Below are 24,718 nucleotides of genomic sequence, written 5' to 3'. Positions count from 1 at the left end.
ACATATTTTTCTAGCTGCTAGTGAGTACATCATTCACCCCTATACCCAATTGTGATCGACTGATATTCACATATTTTTCTTGCTGCTAGTGAGTACATCATTCACCCCATACCCAATTGTGATCGACTAATATTCACATATTTTTCTTGCTGCTAGTGAGTACATCATTCACCCCTATACCCAATTGTGATTGACTGATATTCACATATTTTTCTTGCTGCTAGTGAGTACATCATTCACCCCTATACCCAATTGTGATTGACTGATATTCACATATTTTTCTTGCTGCTAGTGAGTACATCATTCACCCCTATACCCAATTGTGATCGACTGATATTCACATATTTTTCTTGCTGCTAGTGAGTACATCATTCACCCCTATACCCAATTGTGATCGACTAATATTCACATATTTTTCTTGCTGCTAGTGAGTACATCATTCACCCCTATACCCAATTGTGATCGACTGATATTCACATATTTTTCTTGCTGCTAGTGAGTACATCATTCACTATACCCGATTGTGATCGACTGATATTCACATATTTTTCTTGCTGCTAGTGAGTACATCATTCACCCCTATACCCAATTGTGATCGACTGATATTCACATATTTTTCTAGCCGCTAGTGAGTACATCATTCACCCCTATACCCAATTGTGATCGACTAATATTCACATATTTTTCTAGTTGCTAGTACATCATTCACCCCTATACCCAATTGTGATCGACTGATATTCACATATTTTTCTAGCTGCTAGTGAGTACATCATTCACCCCTATACCCAATTGTGATCGACTGATATTCACATATTTTTCTTGCTGCTAGTGGGTACATCATTCACCCCTATACCCAATTGTGATCGACTAATATTCACATATTTTTCTAGCTGCTAGTGAGTACATCATTCACCCCTATACCCAATTGTGATTGACTGATATTCACATATTTTTCTTGCTGCTAGTGAGTACATCATTCACCCCTATACCCAATTGTGATCGACTGATATTCACATATTTTTCTTGCTGCTAGTGAGTACATCATTCACCCCTATACCCAATTGTGATCGACTAATATTCACATATTTTTCTTGCTGCTAGTGAGTACATCATTCACCCCTATACCCAATTGTGATCGACTAATATTCACATATTTTTCTTGCTGCTAGTGAGTACATCATTCACCCCTATACCCAATTGTGATCGACTGATATTCACATATTTTTCTTGCTGCTAGTGAGTACATCATTCACCCCTATACCCAATTGTGATCGACTAATATTCACATATTTTTCTTGCTGCTAGTGAGTACATCATTCACCCCTATACCCAATTGTGATCGACTGATATTCACATATTTTTCTTGCTGCTAGTGAGTACATCATTCACCCCTGAGTACATCATTCACCCCTATACCCAATTGTGATCGACTGATATTCACATATTTTTCTTGCTGCTAGTGAGTACATCATTCACCCCTATACCCAATTGTGATCGACTGATATTCACATATTTTTCTTGCTGCTAGTGAGTACATCATTCACCCCTATACCCAATTGTGATTGACTGATATTCACATATTTTTCTAGCTGCTAGTGAGTACATCATTCACCCCTATACCCAATTGTGATTGACTGATATTCACATATTTTTCTTGCTGCTAGTGAGTACATCATTCACCCCTATACCCAATTGTGATCGACTGATATTCACATATTTTTCTTGCTGCTAGTGAGTACATGATTCACCCCTATACCCAATTGTGATTGACTGATATTCACATATTTTTCTTGCTGCTAGTGAGTACATCATTCACCCCTATACCCAATTGTGATCGACTGATATTCACATATTTTTCTTGCTGCTAGTGAGTACATGATTCACCCCTATACCCAATTGTGATTGACTGATATTCACATATTTTTCTTGCTGCTAGTGAGTACATGATTCACCCCTATACCCAATTGTGATTGACTGATATTCACATATTTTTCTTGCTGCTAGTGAGTACATCATTCACCCCTATACCCAATTGTGATCGACTGATATTCACATATTTTTCTTGCTGCTAGTGAGTACATGATTCACCCCTATACCCAATTGTGATTGACTGATATTCACATATTTTTCTTGCTGCTAGTGAGTACATGATTCACCCCTATACCCAATTGTGATTGACTGATATTCACATATTTATCTTGCTGCTAGTGAGTACATCATTCACCCCGATACCCAATTGTGATTGATATTCACATATTTTTCTTGCTGCTAGTGAGTACATGATTCACCCCTATACCCAATTGTGATTGACTGATATTCACATATTTTTCTTGCTACTATTGAGTACATCATTCACCCCTATACCCAATTGTGATTGACTGATATTCACATATTTTTCTTGCTGCTAGTGAGTACATGATTCACCCCTATACCCAATTGTGATTGACTGATATTCACATATTTATCTTGCTGCTAGTGAGTACATCATTCACCCCGATACCCAATTGTGATTGATATTCACATATTTTTCTTGCTGCTAGTGAGTACATGATTCACCCCTATACCCAATTGTGATTGACTGATATTCACATATTTTTCTTGCTACTATTGAGTACATCATTCACCCCTATACCCAATTGTGATTGACTGATATTCACATATTTTTCTTGCTGCTAGTGAGTACATGATTCACCCCTATACCCAATTGTGATTGACTGATATTCACATATTTTTCTTGCTACTAGTGAGTACATCATTCACCCCTATACCCAATTGTGATTGATATTCACATATTTTTCTTGCTGCTAGTGAGTACATGATTCACCCCTATACCCAATTGTGATTGACTGATATTCACATATTTTTCTTGCTACTATTGAGTACATCATTCACCCCTATACCCAATTGTGATTGACTGATATTCACATATTTTTCTTGCTGCTAGTGAGTACATGATTCACCCCTATACCCAATTGTGATTGACTGATATTCACATATTTTTCTTGCTACTATTGAGTACATCATTCACCCCTATACCCAATTGTGATTGACTGATATTCACATATTTTTCTTGCTGCTAGTGAGTACATGATTCACCCCTATACCCAATTGTGATTGACTGATATTCACATATTTTTCTTGCTGCTAGTGAGTACATGATTCACCCCTATACCCAATTGTGATTGACTGATATTCACATATTTTTCTTGCTACTATTGAGTACATCATTCACCCCGATACCCAATTGTGATTGATATTCACATATTTTTCTTGCTGCTAGTGAGTACATGATTCACCCCTATACCCAATTGTGATTGACTGATATTCACATATTTTTCTTGCTACTATTGAGTACATGATTCACCCCTATACCCAATTGTGATCGACTGATATTCACATATTTATCTTGCTGCTAGTGAGTACATCATTCACCCCTATACCCAATGCACCCACCTCCCTTACCATGTCTTGCTCTGCTCCTCTAACCCTCACGTGATAAGGAATAAGAACGCCAATCTCATGCCATAACATAATGAGCCTACCGAGTCATCAAGGATGTGCTCAACCAAGATTACACCTGCACACCAATTGTAAAAGTTATGTAACTTTATATGCACTAGCAGAAAGTTGGCAGAGGGGATATTTCACTGAAACTTGCTATGAAATTCCCTAATGAAACCAAACTTAAAAACAAAGCTGGTTTCATACAGGTACATGTATATATATAAACAAGTGGAACGCCTCTGGCAGTCTCGCCTGCATTACGCGATTTAATATAGCAGCAGTGCTAACTTTGAAAACTACTATAAAATAATCATTCACAAAAACACCATTCATATAATGACATAATACCACGTTCATTGACCATAAATGACATTTGAACGGTGACTTAAGACTTGTCAACTACACCCATGTCCACATTTCATTCACTCTATCCATAAACTTTCAAAGTTATGATGGCAATTCAACAATTACCCCAACATGGCCTAAGTTTATTGACCTTAACTGACCTTTGTTTTGTTACCTGAAACTCACAGGGGATGTTCAGTGATACTTGATTACTCTTATATCCAAAGTTTTATGAACTAGATCCATAAACTTTCAGAGTTAGGATGGTAATTTAACAAATACCCCCAACACGGCCAAAGACCATTGACCATGGTCATGTAACCGGAAACTCACACAGGATATTCAGTGGTACTTGATTAACCTAATGTCCAAGTTTCATGAACTAGATCCATAAATTTTCAAAGTTATGATGGTAATTCAACAAATACCCCCAACTTGGCCAAAGTTCATTGACCCTAAATGACCTTTGACCTTGGTCATGTGACCTGAAACTCAGGCAGGATGTTTACTAATACTTGATTAACCTTATGTTCAAGTTTCATGAACTAGATCCATAAATTTTCAAAGTTATGATAGTAATTCAACAAATACCCCCAACTTGACCAAAGTTCATTGACCCTAAATGACCTTTGACATTGGTCACATGACCTGAAACCCAAGCAGGATGTTCACTAATACTTGATTAACCTTATGTCCAAGTTTCATGAACTAGGTCCATATACTTTCTAAGTTATGATGTCATTTCAAAAACTTAACCTTCGGTTAAGATTTTGAAAATAATTTTCCCAACATGGTCTAAGTTCATTGACCCTAAATGACCTTTGACCTTAGTCATGTGACCTGAAACTCAGGCAGAATGTTGAGTAATACTTGATTAACCTTATGTCCAAGTTTCATTAAATAGGTCCATATACTTTCTAAGTTATGATGTCATTTCAAAAACTTAACCTTAGGTTAAGATTTGATGTTGACGCCGCCGCCGCCGCCGTCGGAAAAGCGGCGCCTATAGTTTCGCTCTGCTATGCAGGCGAGACAAAAACCATAACTTTGAAAAAAGTAGTTTTTGTACCCTTCACCTGCAAAGGACCATAACTTTGTGGCCCATGGCAATTTTGACAAAAGGAAGGTGTCAAAGCAAAGTTGATGAATTACTCCGTATTGTAGAAAGATTAATAAAATAAACCATATATATTGATATAGCTGACCCTTGAACTGTGGTTGATTACCAGTTTTAGAAACAACCTGGATAACAAAAAAAGACAAAAAGAATGTGATTGGGTATTGAAAAATATATAACTCCATACAAAGAACTTGTTCTCTAATCACGTTTCACAACCATTTGTGTTTTTGTCAGTTTGCAGCTTTTCAGTTCAGATATTGCTTGAATACTGCCCTTGCCGCATTGGCAAGATAAGAACAGATAGGCTATCATTCCAAATTAGATTAATTAATCTTTGAATGATATCAAACTAGTATTGGTTGACACTGAAAAAAAATTATTGGCAGAATCAGATTCCCACACTTGAGTTAACAATTAAATTCAAGTTTTCATTCTTGTATATGCATGTAACCACAGAGTTTGGAAACTATCCCTAAATTTTTAATGTATCAAAATGACACTCTAGTCACATTCCAAACTGCTTCCGATGTACATTTGACCACCTCAGTTTTTTATTTTTGTATGTGACTGTACACTCAAATTGTTGAGTACCCCTACCCCCCATCACTCTCATGCTTACACACCCACCCACATGTAAAATGCATTTTAGAGGGGAAGTTCACCCTGACAAAAAATTACTGCAAAAATAGCACAAACAATAGAAATATTACCAAAGATTTGAGAAAAATCCATCAAAGAATTATTTGATTTGTGACATCATATGCAAGCAGCTTTCCTACATATTGTATGATAAAAATCAATGAAATGACATTTTCTCAGAAAATTGTTTTTACTGTGCCTTCAGCATATCAATAGACAAAATATTTCACTCCCATTCCTAAAAAGAAAACCAAAATAAGTCATCACGAACCATTTAAAAATGGTTACCATTTTTAGAAATTTATATATACTATATTACATAACATATGGGGCAGCTGCTCGTTTATGACGTCACAAATCCAAAACTAACAATTCTAATAACTTTCTTAATCTTTAATGGATTTTCCTTAAACTTTCAACAATAGTTTGTTTTTTCTGCTTTTTTAAACAAACTTTTCTTCAGGATGAACCTCCCCTTTAATGCAGGAAGTCTGTAAGTATTTCACTCCATACACAATATTTCAAATTTAATCTCTTTAATAGAAAACATTCATATTCAAAATCTAATCTGTACAAATATATTACAAAGTAATTGCATTTTTGAGAAAAAACAAAAACTATATACAATGTATTATACATTTAGAATTTCGAATGGATGTAAATAGAACACAGTATGTACATGTATATATACATATAAAAAAAAAACTTTATCAACTTAAACTTTATCAACTTTTCCGATACATCAGGGGCTGCGGAACGGTTTTCAAAGTGGGGGGGGGGGGGCTGAGCCAAAAATGGGGGGCTGACCATGCAAAACATCACAATCATATGGTCATTTTTACGTTTTTGTACATGGTTTTGGAAAAAAAGTGGGGGGCTGAAGCCCCCCCCGCTTCCGCGGCCCCTGTACATACATACGGCATACATATATATTCAAGTATATTCAAATATATACATAAACTTATAACTGATATGCAAACATATTTTTTCTGAAAAGAGTTGGCTCAGCAGAAGACTCGTACTTTGATAGCTTCCCTCTTGTTGGGAAGCCTTTTTAGTTTGCATCATGAAAAGTTTTCATATAACATTATATGTACCTTAACAAGAAAACAAAATGACTTTGAAAGCTTACTTTTTTTGGTCTTTGTATCAATAGCAACCCTTTGAAAATCAGAGATCTGGAAAGGGTTATTTTGAAATCATAAGTTATTGACATTGCAGTAACCAAAGTTGTAAGTTCTTCATTAAATGGGCCCTCTAAAGGTACCTTGTTTGAAAGAACTGAAGGGTTTTACCACATTTCAGACTAAATAGTAGTGCATAGATTCATGTATGATTGCTCGTCTTTCATAAACATCATAGCAATTCATCAATGATTGAAAAGACACTATTTTTAACTTATACTCAGGATGTATAGTATATTGACATGAATCATGTGGAATACATGGTATGATATCCACAACTATTAGAAGATTAGAGAAGAATTGTCACTTATTACACAGTACCCCCCTTCCCATACACCGGGCCCATACAGCACAGGGGCCGCGGAACCGGGGGGGGGGGGGGGGGGGGGGGCTGGGGGGGCTTCAGCCCCCCACTTTTTTCCAAAACCGTGTACAAAAACGTAACAAGTGGAACGTCTCTGGCAGTCTCGCCTGCATTACGCAATTTAATATAGCAGCAGTGCTAACTTTGAAAACTACTATAAAATAATCATTCACAAAAACATCATTCATATAATGACATAATACCATGTTCATTGACCATAAATGACATTTGAACAGAGACTTAAGACTGTCAACTACACCCATGTCCACATTTCATTCACTCTATCCATAAACTTTCAAAGTTATGATGGCACTTCAACAATTACCCCAACATGGCCTAAGTTTATTGACCTTAACTGACCTTTGACTTGGTTTTGTGACCTGAAACTCACAGGGGATGTTCAGTGATGCTTGATTACTCTTATATCCCAAGTTTTATGAACTAGATCTATAAACTTTCAGAGTTAGGATGGTAATTCAACAAATACCCCCAACACGGCCAAAGTTCATTGACCTTTAATGACCTTTGACCATGGTCATGTGACCTGAAACTCGTACAGGATGTTCAGTGATACTTGATTACTCTTATGTCCAAGTTTCATAAACTAGATCCATAAATTTTCAAAGTTATGATGGTAATTCAACAAATACCCCCAACTTGGCCAAAGTTCATTAACCCTAAATGACCTTTGACCTTGGTCATGTGACCTGAAACTAAAGCAGGATGTTCACTAATACTTGACTAACCTTGTGTCCAAGTTTCATGGACTAGATCCATATATTTTCAAAGTTATGATAGTAATTCAACAAATACCCCCAACTTGACCAAAGTTCATTGACCCTAAATGACCTTTGACCTTGGTCACGTGACCTGAAACTCGAGCAGGATGTTCACTAATACTTGATTAACCTTATGCCCAAGTTTCATGAACTAGGTCCATATACTTTCTAAGTTATGATGTCATTTCAAAAACTTAACCTTCGGTTAAGATTTTGAAAATAATTTTCCCAACATGGGGATCTCAGAATCTGCCAAGAACACTCTATCTGTCAAGTAAATTAGGCACCGGTTTATCTGAATCTTACCAATCTACTGAATATACATATATCATATGATAGTGATTGAATGATTTGGCACTCTCATAAAAGGGAAGAAGAAATTTAGAGATTTAAAAAAAATTCTATATTTGTACTGTACATCAGTGAATTACATTATGTTCCACTCAGAACGTCGTCTTTTCATTACCCATATGTGATTGATTCCCCAGATGAATTAATTATAACATCCTAGAAGCAGGCATAGGGGGACATCCCCCCCTCCCTCCACCCTAAATTTAAGAACGTTGTACAGCAGTCTTTGTGAGAGGGTAACCTTGTCCCATCCACCTGTGATATATTCTTTAATCAGAATGTTTTAAGTGATGATATATGCTACGTATCAATTAAAAGACTTCACCCATGAGTGAATAAGGTCACAGGAATATTACAAGCTGAATGAAATATGAAGGATTAATCTTTGCTATAATGAAATAATTTCACTGAACATGCGGTTCATCTCAGATACCCATCAAGAGAATCCGCATTTCCAAATCAGTACTATGTGATTTACACTATGAAGCGACAATGAATATAACATTATCATCTGCCAAGGTCTAGAAATAGAACATAGCTTCGTAAAAGTGCAATTTCCTTGTTATTATTACTATGAAAATATCCAATATAAAAACAATTGAATATTATTCAATAGAAAAGTTTAGAAGGGTTTTCAAAATCATTTCAAGACTGGGACCAATAAAAGATTCATCGTCAAGGACTTCATAAAAATGGTAGATGAACTAGCTTGATTAGATTTACTGGGTAAGACAAACTGAATTAGACAAAGGTTTGACTAAACCAGACATAAATTGGACTAACAAAGTTGGACAATTCAGGGTTGGGATAACCAGTGGTTGATCTGCTTTAGGTTAACAAGCAGATGACCATTGGATTGACCAGCTGTTGATTGGTCATCTTATGAAGGACCCTATGGCTGGGGCTAGTAGAATATAGATAATTGGATTTACCAGTGGTTGATTGGTCATCTTATGAAGGACTCTTTGGCTGGGGCTAGTAGCATATAGATAATTGGATTAACCAGCGGTTGATTGGTCATCTTATGAAGGACTCCATGGCTGGGGCTAATAGAATAGATAATAGGGTTAACCAGCGATTGATTGGTCATCTTATGAAGGACTCCATGGCTGGGGCTAATAGAATAGATCATTGGGTTAACCAGCATTTGACTGGTCATCTTATGAAGGACTCCATGGCTGGGGCTAGTAGAATAGATCATTGGATTAACACGTGGTTGGTTGGTCATCTTATGAAGGACTCCATGGCTGGGGCTAGTAGAATAGATAATTGGATTAACCAGCGGTTGATTGGTCATCTTATGAAGGACTCCATGGCTGGGGCTAGTAGAATAGAACATTGGATTAACCAGCGGTTGATTGGTCATCTTATGAAGGACTCTATGGCTGGGGCTAATAGAATAGATCATTGGGTTAACCAGCATTTGACTGGTCATCTTATGAAGGACTCCATGGCTGGGGCTAGTAGAATAGATCATTGGATTAACACGTGGTTGATTGGTCATCTTATGAAGGACTCCATGGCTGGGGCTAGTAGAATAGATCATTGGATTAACACGTGGTTGATTGGTCATCTTATGAAGGACTCCATGGCTGGGGCTAGTAGAATAGATCATTGGGTTAACCAGCAGTTGACTGGTTGTCTCCTGAAGGACTCTGTGATTGAGGCTTGTAGAATGGATCTTTTTGAATCATCAGATCATGCAACTTCTGATAAGTCTCACACTGCCCAGAAACACTGTTCTTCTGTTTTATAGGGGGACAAAATGAATAATACTCCTTGTATCATGATATTATGACAAACAGAAAAGCTTTGTAAATGACAATCACTGGACTTCCAAAGGTAATAAATGTTTTCTAATATAAATTCACAAGTTTTCACACATAGAACTACAAATACATGTAGAATAAAGATATTTCTTTAAAAAAGCAAAGACTCTGAGATTGTATAAATCCCCATTAGTGAGTTCCTCAGGGGGCCATTTCATAAGGACTGTTTGTAAATACAGATGAATTTATGCTCATTTGGTGAACCCTATCTTGTGCTTTAAAACAGCATACTCAAAATTATTGGTTTTAACATAGTAGGTGTGCTTTTCCTATAAACTTAATAAACTAAATACATTAAAAAATACATCTATCTCAACTTTCTGTTCAGATGCTTATTAAGAATTAATAATTTCAATATATGCAGAAAGTTTCTAATTAATTATTACTTTCATTAATTAATAATCAAAAGTAAAATAATTCATAAAATGCATTTGAAATGCAAGAAAAGAGTCTAAACTATGAAATAATCATAACAATTATACAATTTATAAGGAGCTACATAGTGTATGACACTTTCACTAACCAGGCTGAATGCTAACACAATATAGTATAAAATGGCTTTAATATGAAACCGCTAAAGCATCATGAAAAATCAGGCAATTCTTGGAATGTAGTCATTCTCATCAATGCTCCTGCCCTTCTTTCATTATCTTTGGCTTTAAAGAGCAGGATACAAAACCTCAACTTCAGAGAAATCTAATCCTTTTCTAATATCCTGAGCCACTAAGAAATTGGAAACTGATCTGCCCAGATCTTTAGTTTTCTTTGATTTAAAGAAACACAAGATAATGGTAATAATAATGTAGGCTGACATTCACACTTTTTAATTTTCAAATAATAGATCTCAAATATGTATGTCAATTTCATTTGTATGTAAATAGAAGCACACCTGCACAAGGAGTTTTAATAATCAAAGGATTTACAAAACTAAAGCCTTGGTGATTCATCATCCAGAGCTCTTTCCCAATGATGTATTGATGAAAGGATATAATGGGACATATATAAACCTACAAATCATGAATATTTTATTATTTCCTTTTGTAAAGATATCAGACAGGAAGAATAGAATTTGGCTGTTATTAATGCAAACACATTTATTATTAAGGTGTTTACGTAAGTAATATACTAAATATGACAATTTATAATTTCAAATATCCCCCCCTCAGCCAAATAAATCTGTACTCTTTTGCTTTCTTAAGTGTGTGTGTGTGTGTGGGGTGGGGGTTTACCTGATGAAATGCTACTGGATACAGGAAAAAAGGGAAATGAATTTAAAAAGAGATGCATTGCAAGCAACATTTGTGTTTTGATTAAAAGTTAAGCTCTCTGTTTTAAAAAGGAATGATCTCTCTCAAATTTAAATGTAAATAATGAATGAGCATGCTAACAAAATGAACAAGGAGAGAAAAAGCAAAGCTGACAGGAGAATTGATGATAATCCATCTCAAAGATCATCAAGGTACCAACAAGGTATTATTCAACAAAGCTTTCCTTTAATAGATCATTGCAAAAAATTCTTCCTACACAGTCATGATAATTTCAAAAGAAATTCCTTATATAAGCTATAAGAAAACAATATCCAACATTTGATGTTTCAAGAAATAAATTTGGTATTCATCATTTCTAATGAAACAAGAAGCAGGTATTGGCTTTACAATGCGCTATATAATGTCTTCTGCTGGGTCCTGTAACAAATCTTAGTGCATGAATATAAGGATGATATTTGAACACAATTATTTATTTATTTATTTATTTATTATAAAATATTTATTCAGGATAAAAAGATCAGCTGAATTGCTGTTTTACATCAATGTCCTGATTTAACAGGGATAAAAAACATATAAAGTTACAATAATATCATAATGGAAAATACATATAAATTTTTAAACTTAGCTACTAAAATATGATCAAAAAAATACTGTAAATAATTATGTTAAGACATTGAAGAAATTAGATTACTTAGCTACTGAAATATGTTAATAAAATACTGCAAATAATTATATTATGACATTAAAAACAAGTGGAACGCCTCTGGCAGTCTCGCCTGCATTACGCAATTTAATATAGCAGCTGTGCTAATTTTGAAAACTACTATAAAATAATCATTCACAAAAACATCATTCATATAATGACATAATACCACTTGAACGGAGACTTAAGACTGTCAACTACACCCATGTCCACATTTCATTCACTCTATCCGTAAACTTTCAAAGTTATGATGGCACTTCAACAATTACCCCAACATGGCCTAAGTTTATTGACCTTAACTGACCTTTGACTTGGTTTTGTGACCTGAAACTCACAGGAGATGTTCAGTGATGCTTGATTACTCTTATATCCCAAGTTTTATGAACTAGATCCATAAAATTTCAGAGTTAGGATGGTAATTTAACATATACCCCCAACACGGCCAAAGTTCATTGACCTTAAATGACCATTGACCATGGTCATGTGACCTGAAACTCGCACAGGATATTCAGTGGTACTTGATTAACCTAATGTCTAAGTTTCATGAACTAGATCCATAAATTTTCAAAGTTATGATGGTAATTCAACAAATACCCCCAACTTGGCCAAAGTTCATTGACCCTAAATGACCTTTGACCTTGGTCATGTGACCTGAAACTCAGGCAGGATGTTCACTAATACTTGATTAACCTTATGTCCAAGTTTCATGGACTAGATCCATAAATTTTCAAAGTTATGATATTCAACAAATACCCCCAACTTGACCAAAGTTCATTGACCCTAAATGACCTTTGACCTTGGTCACGTGACCTGAAACTCGAGCAGGATGTTCACTAATACTTGATTAACCTTATGTCCAAGTTTCATGAACTAGGTCTATATACTTTTTAAGTTATGATGTCATTTCAAAAACTTAACCTTCGGTTAAGATTTTGAAAATAATTTTCCCAACATGGTCTAAGTTCATTGACCCTAAATGACCTTTGACCTTGGTCATGTGACCTGAAACTCAGGCAGGATGTTGATACTTGATTAACCTCACGTCCAAGTTTCATGAACTAGGTCCATATACTTTATAAGTTATGATGTCATTTCAAAAACTTAACCTTAGGTTAAGATTTGATGTTGACGCCGCCGCTGTCGGAAAAGCGGCGCCTATAGTCTCGCTCTGCTATGCAGGCGAGACAAAAATGAAATTCAGTCCGAACTAGTTAAGTAATCACAGCAAGATAATCTGATAACACCACTCCAACCTTTCACAAGCAAACCCAGATCTGTCCCCGACCAGTAGAATCGTTACAATGATGCTTCATATGATAAGTATTAATGGAGAATGAAACCCTTAGAACAAAATAGCCCGTGTGAAATCAGAAAAATCAAAGAAACAGACCAACGAAAGCCCAAGAAAAATCGGACAAACAATGAGAAGGCCACGAGCACCTGAACAATGCGATCACCAACGCTGCGGAGATCCCCACATTGGCAACGCAACAAGAAGTACGTGCTATGCCACCTGCGAACAACTCTCCCGTGGGGCATCTCACAGTCCATCAAAGGGAAAGCTGCTCACATGCGACATCACACATCCCCGTGGCACCGCCAATGGGAGGATCCCCACAGCATCACTGATCGCAACATTCAAACGCCCACAACCCTCCCACCGCCCGTCCGACCCCTCCCAAACCCTCGCCGATCTGCCTCCTTGACCTTTCTGCCTTGACACCAGCCTACCTATTCCAAAGATTTCACTTCCCTTTAACATTGGAAGAGCTTTTTATACATTCTCTTGAAGAAGTTAATTGAAGGTAAATTTTGAAGAAAATGTGGTAAATTATTCCAGATTTTTTATCCTGAAAATAAAAAAGACTTCTTAAAACATTCTAAATTCGGTTTGGGTGGTATAACATTGAGTGTATCACAATTTCTAGTTCTTACGTCATGCCTATCAACTACCAACTCAATATTATTACATAATCTGGTAGGAGCCATTCCATGTATACACCTAAACATAATATTGGCTAAAAAATAATTGAAATTATATTGAACATATAAACAATCCTGCCTACAAGTGTACAATTAAAGGTCCACCTCAGAAAAATCTTGAATTGAATCAAGAGAGAAAAATCAGACAAGCATATATGCTTGTCTGATTTTTCTCTCTTGATTCAATTCAAGATTTTACTGCTGAAAAAGTTATGACATTTCAAAGTTTCGCTTATTTCTTACAAAATAGTTGTATGCAAAATTTAGTCACATGCAAATGAGAGAAACGATGATGTCACTCACTATTACTTTTGTTTTTATTGTTTGAATTATACAATATATAAATTTTTACAGATTTGACAATAAGGACCAACTTGACTGAACCATAAAATGTTAAACAATGGTAATTCCACATGTTCAGGGCGAAATATAACTTTGTTTCACAGGACAATGAGAAATTTTAAAATATTTCATATTTCATGTAACAAAATACAAAAGAAATAGTGAGTGAGTGATGTCATCAGTTCCCTCATTTGCATACCGACCAGGATGTGCATACAGGTGTATAACTATTTAGGGAAATTAAGCGAAACTTAAAAATGTCATAACTTTCTTATTTTACATTCGATTTTGATGAAATTTTCAGTGTTGTGCTTCTTAGATTTTTCTCTTTTTATTCAAATCATGTTTCTTGTTGGGGTGGATTTGTCCTTTAAGCTTTGTGTTATGAGGCCCATGCAATAGTAACATTGTCACTCTACTACAGGTGATACATTTAGCCAAACTTTTTACTCAGTCAAACTCTACACCTAAGTGACGTCATTGACAGAAAATGCCATGGTTTCAAAGTAATTAATTCAAATTAGTTAAACGATGATAACTCTGTATATCAAAGTTTATATAGCATCAATGTAGAGGTTTCATGTTACAACATATTCTCTGCCAGATGGTTTGTCCAAAAAAAGCATCAGCAAGACATACTTAGATTGCTTACTTGAATTGAATTGACACTTATTTTAATTGATTATAAAGCTTACTGGAAATGAGTATAATACTTACTGTAATTGATATAATACTTACTGCAATTGATATAATACTACTGTAATACTTACTGTAATTGATATAATACTACTGTAATACTTACTGCAATTGATATAGTACTACTGTAATACTTACTGTAATTGATATAATACTACTGTAATACTTACTGTAATTGATATAATACTACTGTAATACTTACTGTAATTGATATAATACTACTGTAATACTTACTGTAGTTGATATAATACGACTGTAATACTTACTGTAATTGATATAATACTTACTGCAATTGATATAATACTACTGTAATACTTACTGTAATTGATATAATACTACTGTAATACTTACTGTAATTGATAATCTCATTAATCCTTTGAGTGCAGGGTGTGGTGAAAGAGTGCTCAATGTCTGTTGATACTGTACAGCTAATAACAAAGATTTCATTCCTGATTCACCAATATGATTACCTGGGTAGAGAAAAGATAAATCACTCAAAGATTACTGGAATATTACCAGAGAATATATACAGTGCATCCCACAAAAAAAGGAAATCCGTTTTCAGAGATAGATTTTACAATCATTAAATTTGTTTTTACTATTAATTTGATACTCATGGCAAGATTGGAATCTCATCTCTAATTTAAAACCAAGAGCTTAGCAAATCGTTCACGCATTGCAGATAAGAAACAATAAACATTGAGACATATCAGAAACGATTTGCGCAGAAACTCATGTGTGAATCTGAATCTACTCCCCTACTCTCATTTCAGGGATCAGTGAGAATCTTAAGAAAGAATACAAAAGAAATACTAATGAGCCAATCGTCGAATAAGCACGATTGTCGTATCACAAACAAATATTGTCAAAGTTTTCTGTGCAACCTGGTTTTGACATCAAAATTTCAAACTCCTCTTGCTCATTAATGTGTTAAAGTGTTTGTCTCATATTAGCTGGTATCAAAATAAAGAAGAATAATTGAATGACGTGATTATGTAAATGAAATATCGTAATTTATTAGCCTTGGAAGAATGAAGACAAGGGAATCCCGGTTTCCTTTTTTTCTGGGATGCACTGTATATAGCTCAAATTGGTATTTAAGTATACTTTTAGGGCTGATATTGTATCTGAAACATCAAATTACAAAACGAATTTGATCCCACATTTTGGGGCTACTTTTCACAGCTTAAATTTGTTACATTGGTTAAGTTGTAAATTTGTAATAAATAGAGATTTTCCACAGCTCTTTTGAGCATTTCCGGAGAAAATTGCCTCAGGCCTCTGTGTAATGTTTTCCCTTGTGTAAACTATTTTGACCACTTGTACAGATAGATTTTGGTAATGTTAAAAATGTACCTATTGGATCAAAAATGAAGGAAAATGGACTTCTGCTGAAAGATTTACCCCTTTTTCAGTAATTCTTCTTACAATTAAGAGCTACAAGACAGTTGTAACGAAATATTAAATGAACTAACGTGTAAGATTGAGATTAATCAAAGCTCTGTTTCCTGGGATCCATAGTTGACCATCAATAGACTCGGGTTGCTCTGCTATCAAAGGATTAATAGCTTCTAATATATCAGGTGACTGAGAAGAAAAAAACATAGAGAGGATATTATTTGTACATTTATTCATCATATAATATTATATAAAATCAAGAACAGACTATGATACAGGTGCAGATATGGAAATATATTTTTATCAAGTACAGCACATCGCAAAAATAGAACAGAACTAATTTAAAATAACATACTAGAATAATCACATATCAGTTTTATGATATCTATGAAAAATTAGCTACATACCAGAAATCTCTCTGGGTAAGAATATAAAAATAAATATTTGTATATCTTCTTAGAATATCATATTCTACTAAACTATGATGTATCTAATGACATTTTTTTTAATGGCAGTATGTATACTACAGTTTGTATACTGCAATGTGTATATAGATTTCCAATAAGATTGATCTATTTACATCAATGTTATCCATACCTCTGCCTCACTCTGTTTCTTGTCTTTTCCTTTGGTTTTTCCTTTTGTTGCTTTCATTGTTTCAGCTAGTAATAAGACAAAAATTATGAAGATATTTAGACCCATGATTCTCAAGTGAAACACACACTATGTTTTCATGTACAAATATTAAAAATAATATAATAATCAACACAAATTGTCTTGTTTTTCTCTCAAACATGTTCATTTATGGAAATGTATACCTTATTAAGCATCTTTTTGATATGTAACACGCTCTTTAACAATAAGTTTTAGTTTTACTCATTTGAACTGTAATGAAATAGATACACATTATATTATCCTCTGTATTTCAATAATATCATTAGAATTTTCAAATGAAGTACAATAAGCTATTTTTTCATGTCCCATAAACGTCTTAACCCAATCAAATATTATTTCTGGGAAATTCATTTATAATTCGACAAGACAATCAGTATGTTGACAAGGCTAATTTTGGAATTGGGAGTTACACATTTGTCAGTTCCTAAATTACTTTGTTGTATTTTCTTGAAACTAATAAACTATATCAATATAATTTTATGACTTCAATGACAGTTTTTAATAATTTTTATTTTTATTTCATCAATTGCACCAACTTACGTAAATGCATTAATATAAACATATCACTCAATTCAAATCATCTAATACTAACTACAGTGCAAAGCAAACACGTGTTAATGGTGAATGAAAAATGATATTTTTGCAATCATTTTCTAAAACGTATGTTCCAAGTTGTATGCTTTTTCTAACAAAGATGCCTGAACACCTTATAAGAAAATGATTGCAATCATTAACTGAAAAAAAGGGTTATTAAAGTTAGATGAAGTATGAAAGGGAACATTAGATGTAAGCAAAAAAGACATCCTGATATGTCAGTGTTATTCTTAATCTTTAAAATTTGAATTGCCAATATCACAGATGTATATCAGATTCATAACATTGTACATATGGTTAATAATTTTTGCATGTATGTTATGTTCTCCACAAAGTACCAAATTGATCTAACAATCCATGAAAATTGTCACGGAACATAAAAAATAAAATTGACAAATATGATAAAAAGAACAAAATGAAAAATCATCATTCCATTACATTGAAATATCAAGCTGTGAAATGAAAATGCCTGTTTATTTATTTTTTTCAACTTTGTAATATCTTGACTGAATTTTGAAAACCATTACAGTATTTGAAAGATGGCAACTGAAAGAAAATGGATGAATATATGTTCAATTAGACTTAGAGATTACTCTTCCTTTAAAAATGACAATTCTTTTTGCCACTGCAAAACAATGAAAAGACTGTGCTGAAATTTTTCAATAAAAGTATTGGTGTTATTTAGCAGGAGAATTTGGAGAAACAAAGTCACATCAAAATGACACAAACAATGACATGGTAAGTTGAAATTAAAATGTCTTGAGAAAAATTGCGAAAACAAAAATTATGGTTTTTATGGCAAACTATCATATACAATCACTTGATGCAAACATAATTGATAATTTGGTAAGTAAATTAAAGCCATTATAAATAAGAGAGGTGAGTTTTAACATCAACTTTTTTTTCCTTTCATTCAAGCTAATCTAAAATCCAATGTACACCAACAATATATCTGTATCGTTATAACTTAGTTACTTCCTGATCTTTGTTTGATAAATAGATAACTTATATACTATGTTTCATTATATTGCATTATGCTATACTTTCTCTATGTTAAACTTCAATAGTCATTTCTCTTTGTATAATAATATATATATAAACTGGAAATCTATGGAAAATGTTTTGATGTATTGCTGATTTATACAACATACTCTTATAAATATTTTTGTTTATGTTATCATTGTATATATTGTAAAACAAAATGTTTTTGCCAATGAATGAAGTTTGCTAATTCAAAGTCAAATCCAGTCACTTTCTAACATGTACCTATTTCTTATAAATGGAATAAGAAGTGAATTTAAAGAGTAAACATGACTATTAACAAATTTAAAATGCATCAAGTAACGAAGAATATTCACAAAAAACAATTTGTTTTTACAAGTTTTTCTGACTTAAACAAATAAAGTTTCAACCAGTTTACACTAATAAACACTGGTACTAAGTGACTTGTTAAACTATCAGGAGACATACTGATTAAAAGATGAGTTAATATTGAAAGAGTTTCCATGCATGGCTTCATAAATGAATCTATGACAATAATATACTACATGTAATCTGAACTGTTCTATCATATGAATTGAAATTTAACTGCAATATAATCTGTCATCTATAGAGTGAATCTTTCTATCTACATCCGCACATCATCCATGGATGGAATGAACAGTCTGACTGAATAACTACAATATATTGATTCATTCCCACTTTCACCAACACTGCTCCAAGATACTGAAATTCATCAAGTGTACAATGAAATGCTTCTTGATGATATGCCATAACAGCTTTCATTTATTTCAACTTATATTATGATTGATTTTCAAATGCAAATAAATTTCTTGCAAGGCCCAATAAGGATATGAAAAAAGGCAGATGAACAAACCCATATGTCTGACTTTGACTATTTGACTTGTTTAATTTGAATGCATATATTTGTTTGTTTGCTTTATCATAATTGTACATGATGTCATGAGTCTTGAAATCAATCTTATTCAATGATGGTATTTTGTGAGAATGAACCATGGAGGGGTTTCAAAGAGTCAGGTTTGACAATTACACTAATGGTATTCACCACTCCATCTAACTGCATCACTCTTTACCATCCCAAGTACGTTTCAGCAGCAAGAAACAAATTTTGAAAAGGAATGTGATGAACATACACTGTACATTTATATTTTTCTATAGATATACCAAAGTATACTATCTAAAATATTCATGAGGCTGTTAAAGACTATGAGAAATTACAGACATTTGATTGTCAAGTTTTTCATTCGTTTTCTTGGGACACTTTGTAAGAATGGTGATGATTTGATAGAATGCTAGTAACACATTGGAATATTAGTATGAATTGAGGTCAAACATGGCTCTTTGTGATCCCCTCCCCTCTGATTGATGAGATGAGGAACTATAATTTACTAATCAATCTATTAAACACCTCTTGATCCATGACGTTGGGTATCTGTTTATAAATGGCAGACAGACAGTGAAGACACATGATGATACAGGCGATGTGCAGGCCGCATAAATGGTGATAATTTTTGACAATTTGAAGGGACAAATAAGTGTTCAGTAAGGCATATTAAATGAAGAGGGGTGGAAAGGGAAGGGATATTTGGTCAAGTATTTATTCATTATGGAAATGATTATAATATTCATATCATTAGGACATGGGAGAGGATGGGGGGCATGAAGGGTAAGGGGAAAATTGGAAGGGGGTCATATGGGCATGAGTTAGAAAGGGAGAGGTAAACAAATTAAATGGGGGGGGGGTGGGAAGGTGTTGGAAGGGGGTAGGGAGGAGGGGTAATGTTACTGTAAATCATGAAAACAATTATGAGATCATGATTGTATGGGAGTTTTTTTTTGGAGCATAATAATAACAAATCACCAGAAAACAGGGAGGACAAAACAAATAACATAAAAATATTGGTTAAGGATTTACACAGAGTTCAGTTAACCCAATCAACCAAACCTTTAAAATGTCAATGTGTGCTAAACTATGAATGTAGACATGCCATGCATTCCATAATTTTGTACATGTTAAAAAGAAATCAGATATAATAGCGTAAAGTTAATAATTTACTTTAAGAAATCTATTAAATTGAATATGACCATATACAAAACATCCCTCAAATCATGATTTTGCAATGGTAAGGTTAACTGAAACAACGTAGGAGCAAATGCACAAAACATTTCATGTGAATACATCTTGCCAAGAAATTAATCAAGAGAGTATTAAGAAAGAATTTTTTTTCAAAAGAGTAGAGAAATAAGGAAATATATGAATATTTAAGCTGAATCATTAGAGCTCTGGAATGTAAAGACATACAGGTGTACAATAATAAACAACTAAAGATGGCCTGGGAGACATTAAAAAAAACCCAGAAAGTTCAAGTAAAAGAAGGGAATTTGGGAAAGAATAAAAATTAATTAATTTTGAGAAAAAAAATAAAAATTGAAAGAAAGTTAAAATGGAAATGGAAATTTGGTGACAATTTACAAGCTACAAGAACATAAATCTACTAAATTTGATTGGGATTTGCAATGGAAAGTGAGAACAGTGGAATTGTAGGAATTTATAACTCACACTCTACAATGAAATAAGAATAAGTCAAATCAGGACTGTTGTTCAGAAATTGAACAACAATGTAGGACTAAAAGCATTAGCACTATTAGAACTTCAGACAATACAAGAGCGTATGAGAACCAAAACCAAAAATACTTAGTAATGGAATTAATTAAGAGTTGGGAAAGGGGAATAGAAGCATGGAACTAGGAACAATGTTCTGAGCTGGAAGTACTGAGGTCTAGGACTAAGGAGGAACTAGACTAACAAGACACAATAGTGAGAACAAGAGCTCAAAGCAATGGGACTGAGTAGATTAATGGAACCTATGGATCTTGGGAGCTACATGTACATGGAGAAGTCTTGAAATAAGGAGGACCCAATTCATTATCAACTATATTATGGACATATGGCAACACAAAGCTGTTGGACAATGTAATCTAATACAGCAATGGACCTAGGATTTAAATCAATGAAAAAAGGAATAGAAGACTTTTATAACATAAAAATGTTAGAGAGCAATTATAGAAATACACATGCAGAAGGTAGACTTAAAACAGAACAAAACAATGGAAATAAACATGAAGAGTACTTTTATAAAACAATGTGAGGAATCAACTGAACTAGGAAGACTTAACGACATTCCACAGTTAAAATGAAATCCACGTCATCATTTACACCAAATTTTGCACAGTTACTTTAGCACCTAAATATCCCAAAACCAACATGGGATCATGTGCTTGATTTTTTTCTATCGAGCTTTGAAGTTCACCCATTTCAATGGTCTCAAGAAATACGCAATATGTAGACCTCCCGAGATCACATCGATGAGTTTAAACTCTATTATGTGTACTCAGTCAAAATCCATCTAAATTTCCACCAAATTTTACATTATAGTTCAAAATTCTATACAATTAAGATATGGAATCCACTCATATTGCTATTTGTTTGCTCTTTAAAGAGTACCAGCACCTTCAATTTTGAAAATAAGGTGTGAAATGCAGATGACTGAAAAAATCAGATGATACCTGTAGCTGATTACTCACCTGTTCACTTATTGTGACTTAACGCGGCATGTAGCAAAATATGCGCACTAACATAAGTGGGGAACGTCCTTAAGCATTGGATATAGGAGGACTTAGTGCATCGGAACAAATTGAGGCATTGGAAATAGGACTTCAAGCTTTGGTACAAAAGCAATAGAGAAATGAGGACTCAAATCAATGTACTAAAGTAATTGAAATACATTGTAGAGTGACTTGTAGTAATCAAACTAAGAACAGAATTGGAGAACTACAACCAGAGGAAATTCAAGTTAATATGGAACCCATTACATAAAGTTAAGAAATACTGTAGTAATGAAACTGGGAATAAGATGCAATAAATAAGGAATAGGGTGGTCAAAAAAAAAGAGAAAAAATATGACAAATTCAGTGGCTTTTGAGTCATTAAAAGTAGATAGGAAGAAAAGGGATACTGGAATTAATATTATTGGAAAATATGGACAAAAAGGTTGGTATAGACAAGGCGGGAGTATAAGTTGATGAAGTATAAGGGTGAAATGAAACTTGTCCCAAACATTTCTCAGAAATAATAATCTTTACAGATTATAATTCAAATCCCTATCAAATAATGATATCATATCCAAAGATTTAAGAATCAGCTCTCCATTTGTTGATCTTTAAGAGAAGAAGCTGACTTTGGGTTGGATATAATCATGAGGGATCAGAAAATAATCTCTCCAACTCCACAGAAGGAGGTTTGGAGCAGGGGATTAGCTTTCTAGAAATGTTTAGAATGAATTGCATTGGAATGACCAAAGCACAGAATGGATTAGAAGGGCAAGCTATAATGGCTTGCCCTTCTAATCTTTGTTGTGTACTCGGAGCTTTACACCATTCCACAGTTGGTATAGTGTATCTAAATAGTGGTATCTATAGAGGATGTAGAGAGCAGAGTATAATGGGATGCGTACCTATGGTAACAGCAGTAGCACGGCCACCACCTGCAACACAGTGGTATACAACATGTAGGTGATGGATGAAAGCAAGCAACACAATCATATGCAAAATATAAAACAAGAACAAATATGAACATGCAAGCTATACATAAGGCATACAAATGATTGTTGAATGTGAAAGAAAAGCATTTGATTTTTGTTTGAAAAACAGTGCTGGATTTCACTAAGATGTAGACTATACATGTACAATGTTCAGATTAGCAAGTAATATGAGTTTCATACTACTTTGGTTTAAAAACAAAATTGGAAGACAAGCTTTAGATTTACATCATTTCACACATTTTTCTGAAAATGATATAACAGGTTATGTGTATGAATACATTTTATGTTAACCCCCAAACACTTAATGTTTACCACAAATCTAAATTGTATGCAAACACATTTTTAGATCTATAAACTTATCATTGCTAATTTGCAATTGGATATAGAAAACAATAGAATACTTTCATTCATTCATGTACATGTTCTACTGAAGAGCTCGCAATATATGTATTTCAAACTCTGAACTTCCAGGCATTACAACTTCTTCTGATTAATTCTGAAGATCCATCAAAATTTAGTGTCTTTATGAATAAACAACACTTCCCTTTTTCATGTACGATTAAAATAAATAGGAAACAGAAGGTCTGACATCATTCAAAACTTCTGTAATTATAAATTAATAAAAAGAGTTTTTGATTAAAAGAAGCATATAGTCCTGGATGTTTTCCACAGGTAAATAGGATCATATTAGCAATTCCAATCATAAACTAATGAATAACGACAAATTATCTCATCAAAATGTCAGTTTGCATGATTATGTTATAATGTAATGAATAAAACTTATCTTTCTCTCAAAGATGGGATATAATATCTACTGGATTTTAGATTTAAAATATCTGAGTGGAAATTGAATCAAGTTCTGGTGGTCAAATCAAAAGCAAAGTACATGTATAGCGTTCTGTTTTCTTGCTCCTATACAGGTTTCAAAAACCTTTTAATTACAAGTTATTAACCCTGTCATGTCTTCCCTCTAATGAATACAGAATTGTATAGGTAAGGGGAAGGGGTGTAATAATAATTAATATATGATTATGGTAACACACATGACCAACAGAAATGAAAATATATAATTGATAATATGATTCAAAATAACCTCATAATGATATTTCAGAATGTAGATAAAACTGGATGTGAAATATATACATCTACATGACTTTGTGTAGATAAACAAAAATAACTGCGTTTGCATGTTTGAACCTTCCCTGACATTTTAAAATAAACCTCACACAATGGATATCATAATGCTCACTCTCTAACTTCCTATAGTCTGAGCAAAGCAGAAATTCCCATTATGTGAGGCAATTCATTAAGCATGATCAATGC

The 24,718-nt window shown here is 33.7% G+C and overlaps 1 protein-coding gene across 7 annotated transcripts in view; it reads right to left on the bottom strand.

Annotated features, from left to right (window-relative positions):
• Positions 1 to 6,127: 6,127 nt before the first annotated feature.
• The window catches only part of LOC129256635 (leucine-rich repeat-containing protein 71-like), a 65,855-nt gene continuing 47,264 nt past the window's right edge, over positions 6,128 to 24,718 (bottom strand). For 3 of the 7 annotated variants that reach the window (XM_064097792.1, XM_064097791.1, XM_064097794.1), the window contains 5 exons: positions 23,309 to 23,338; positions 17,103 to 17,167; positions 16,583 to 16,694; positions 15,459 to 15,577; positions 6,128 to 10,031 (listed from right to left, as the gene is read on the bottom strand). In XM_064097792.1, the coding sequence (XP_063953862.1) occupies positions 9,906 to 10,031; positions 15,459 to 15,577; positions 16,583 to 16,694; positions 17,103 to 17,167; positions 23,309 to 23,338 (452 nt within the window). In that variant the 3' untranslated portion in view covers positions 6,128 to 9,905. Of the gene's footprint in view, positions 10,032 to 15,458; positions 15,578 to 16,582; positions 16,695 to 17,102; positions 17,168 to 20,202; positions 20,227 to 23,308; positions 23,339 to 24,718 lie in introns of all 7 variants that reach the window. The other 4 variants (XM_064097795.1, XM_064097793.1, XM_064097796.1 and 1 more) reach the window with 2 other exon arrangements.

Source organism: Lytechinus pictus, chromosome 3 (assembly GCF_037042905.1).
Source record: "Lytechinus pictus isolate F3 Inbred chromosome 3, Lp3.0, whole genome shotgun sequence".
Taxonomy (NCBI): Eukaryota; Metazoa; Echinodermata; class Echinoidea; order Temnopleuroida; family Toxopneustidae; genus Lytechinus; species Lytechinus pictus.
The sequence above is the reverse complement of the archived record's forward strand: the minus strand, read 5'-3'. Positions and strand labels throughout refer to the sequence as shown.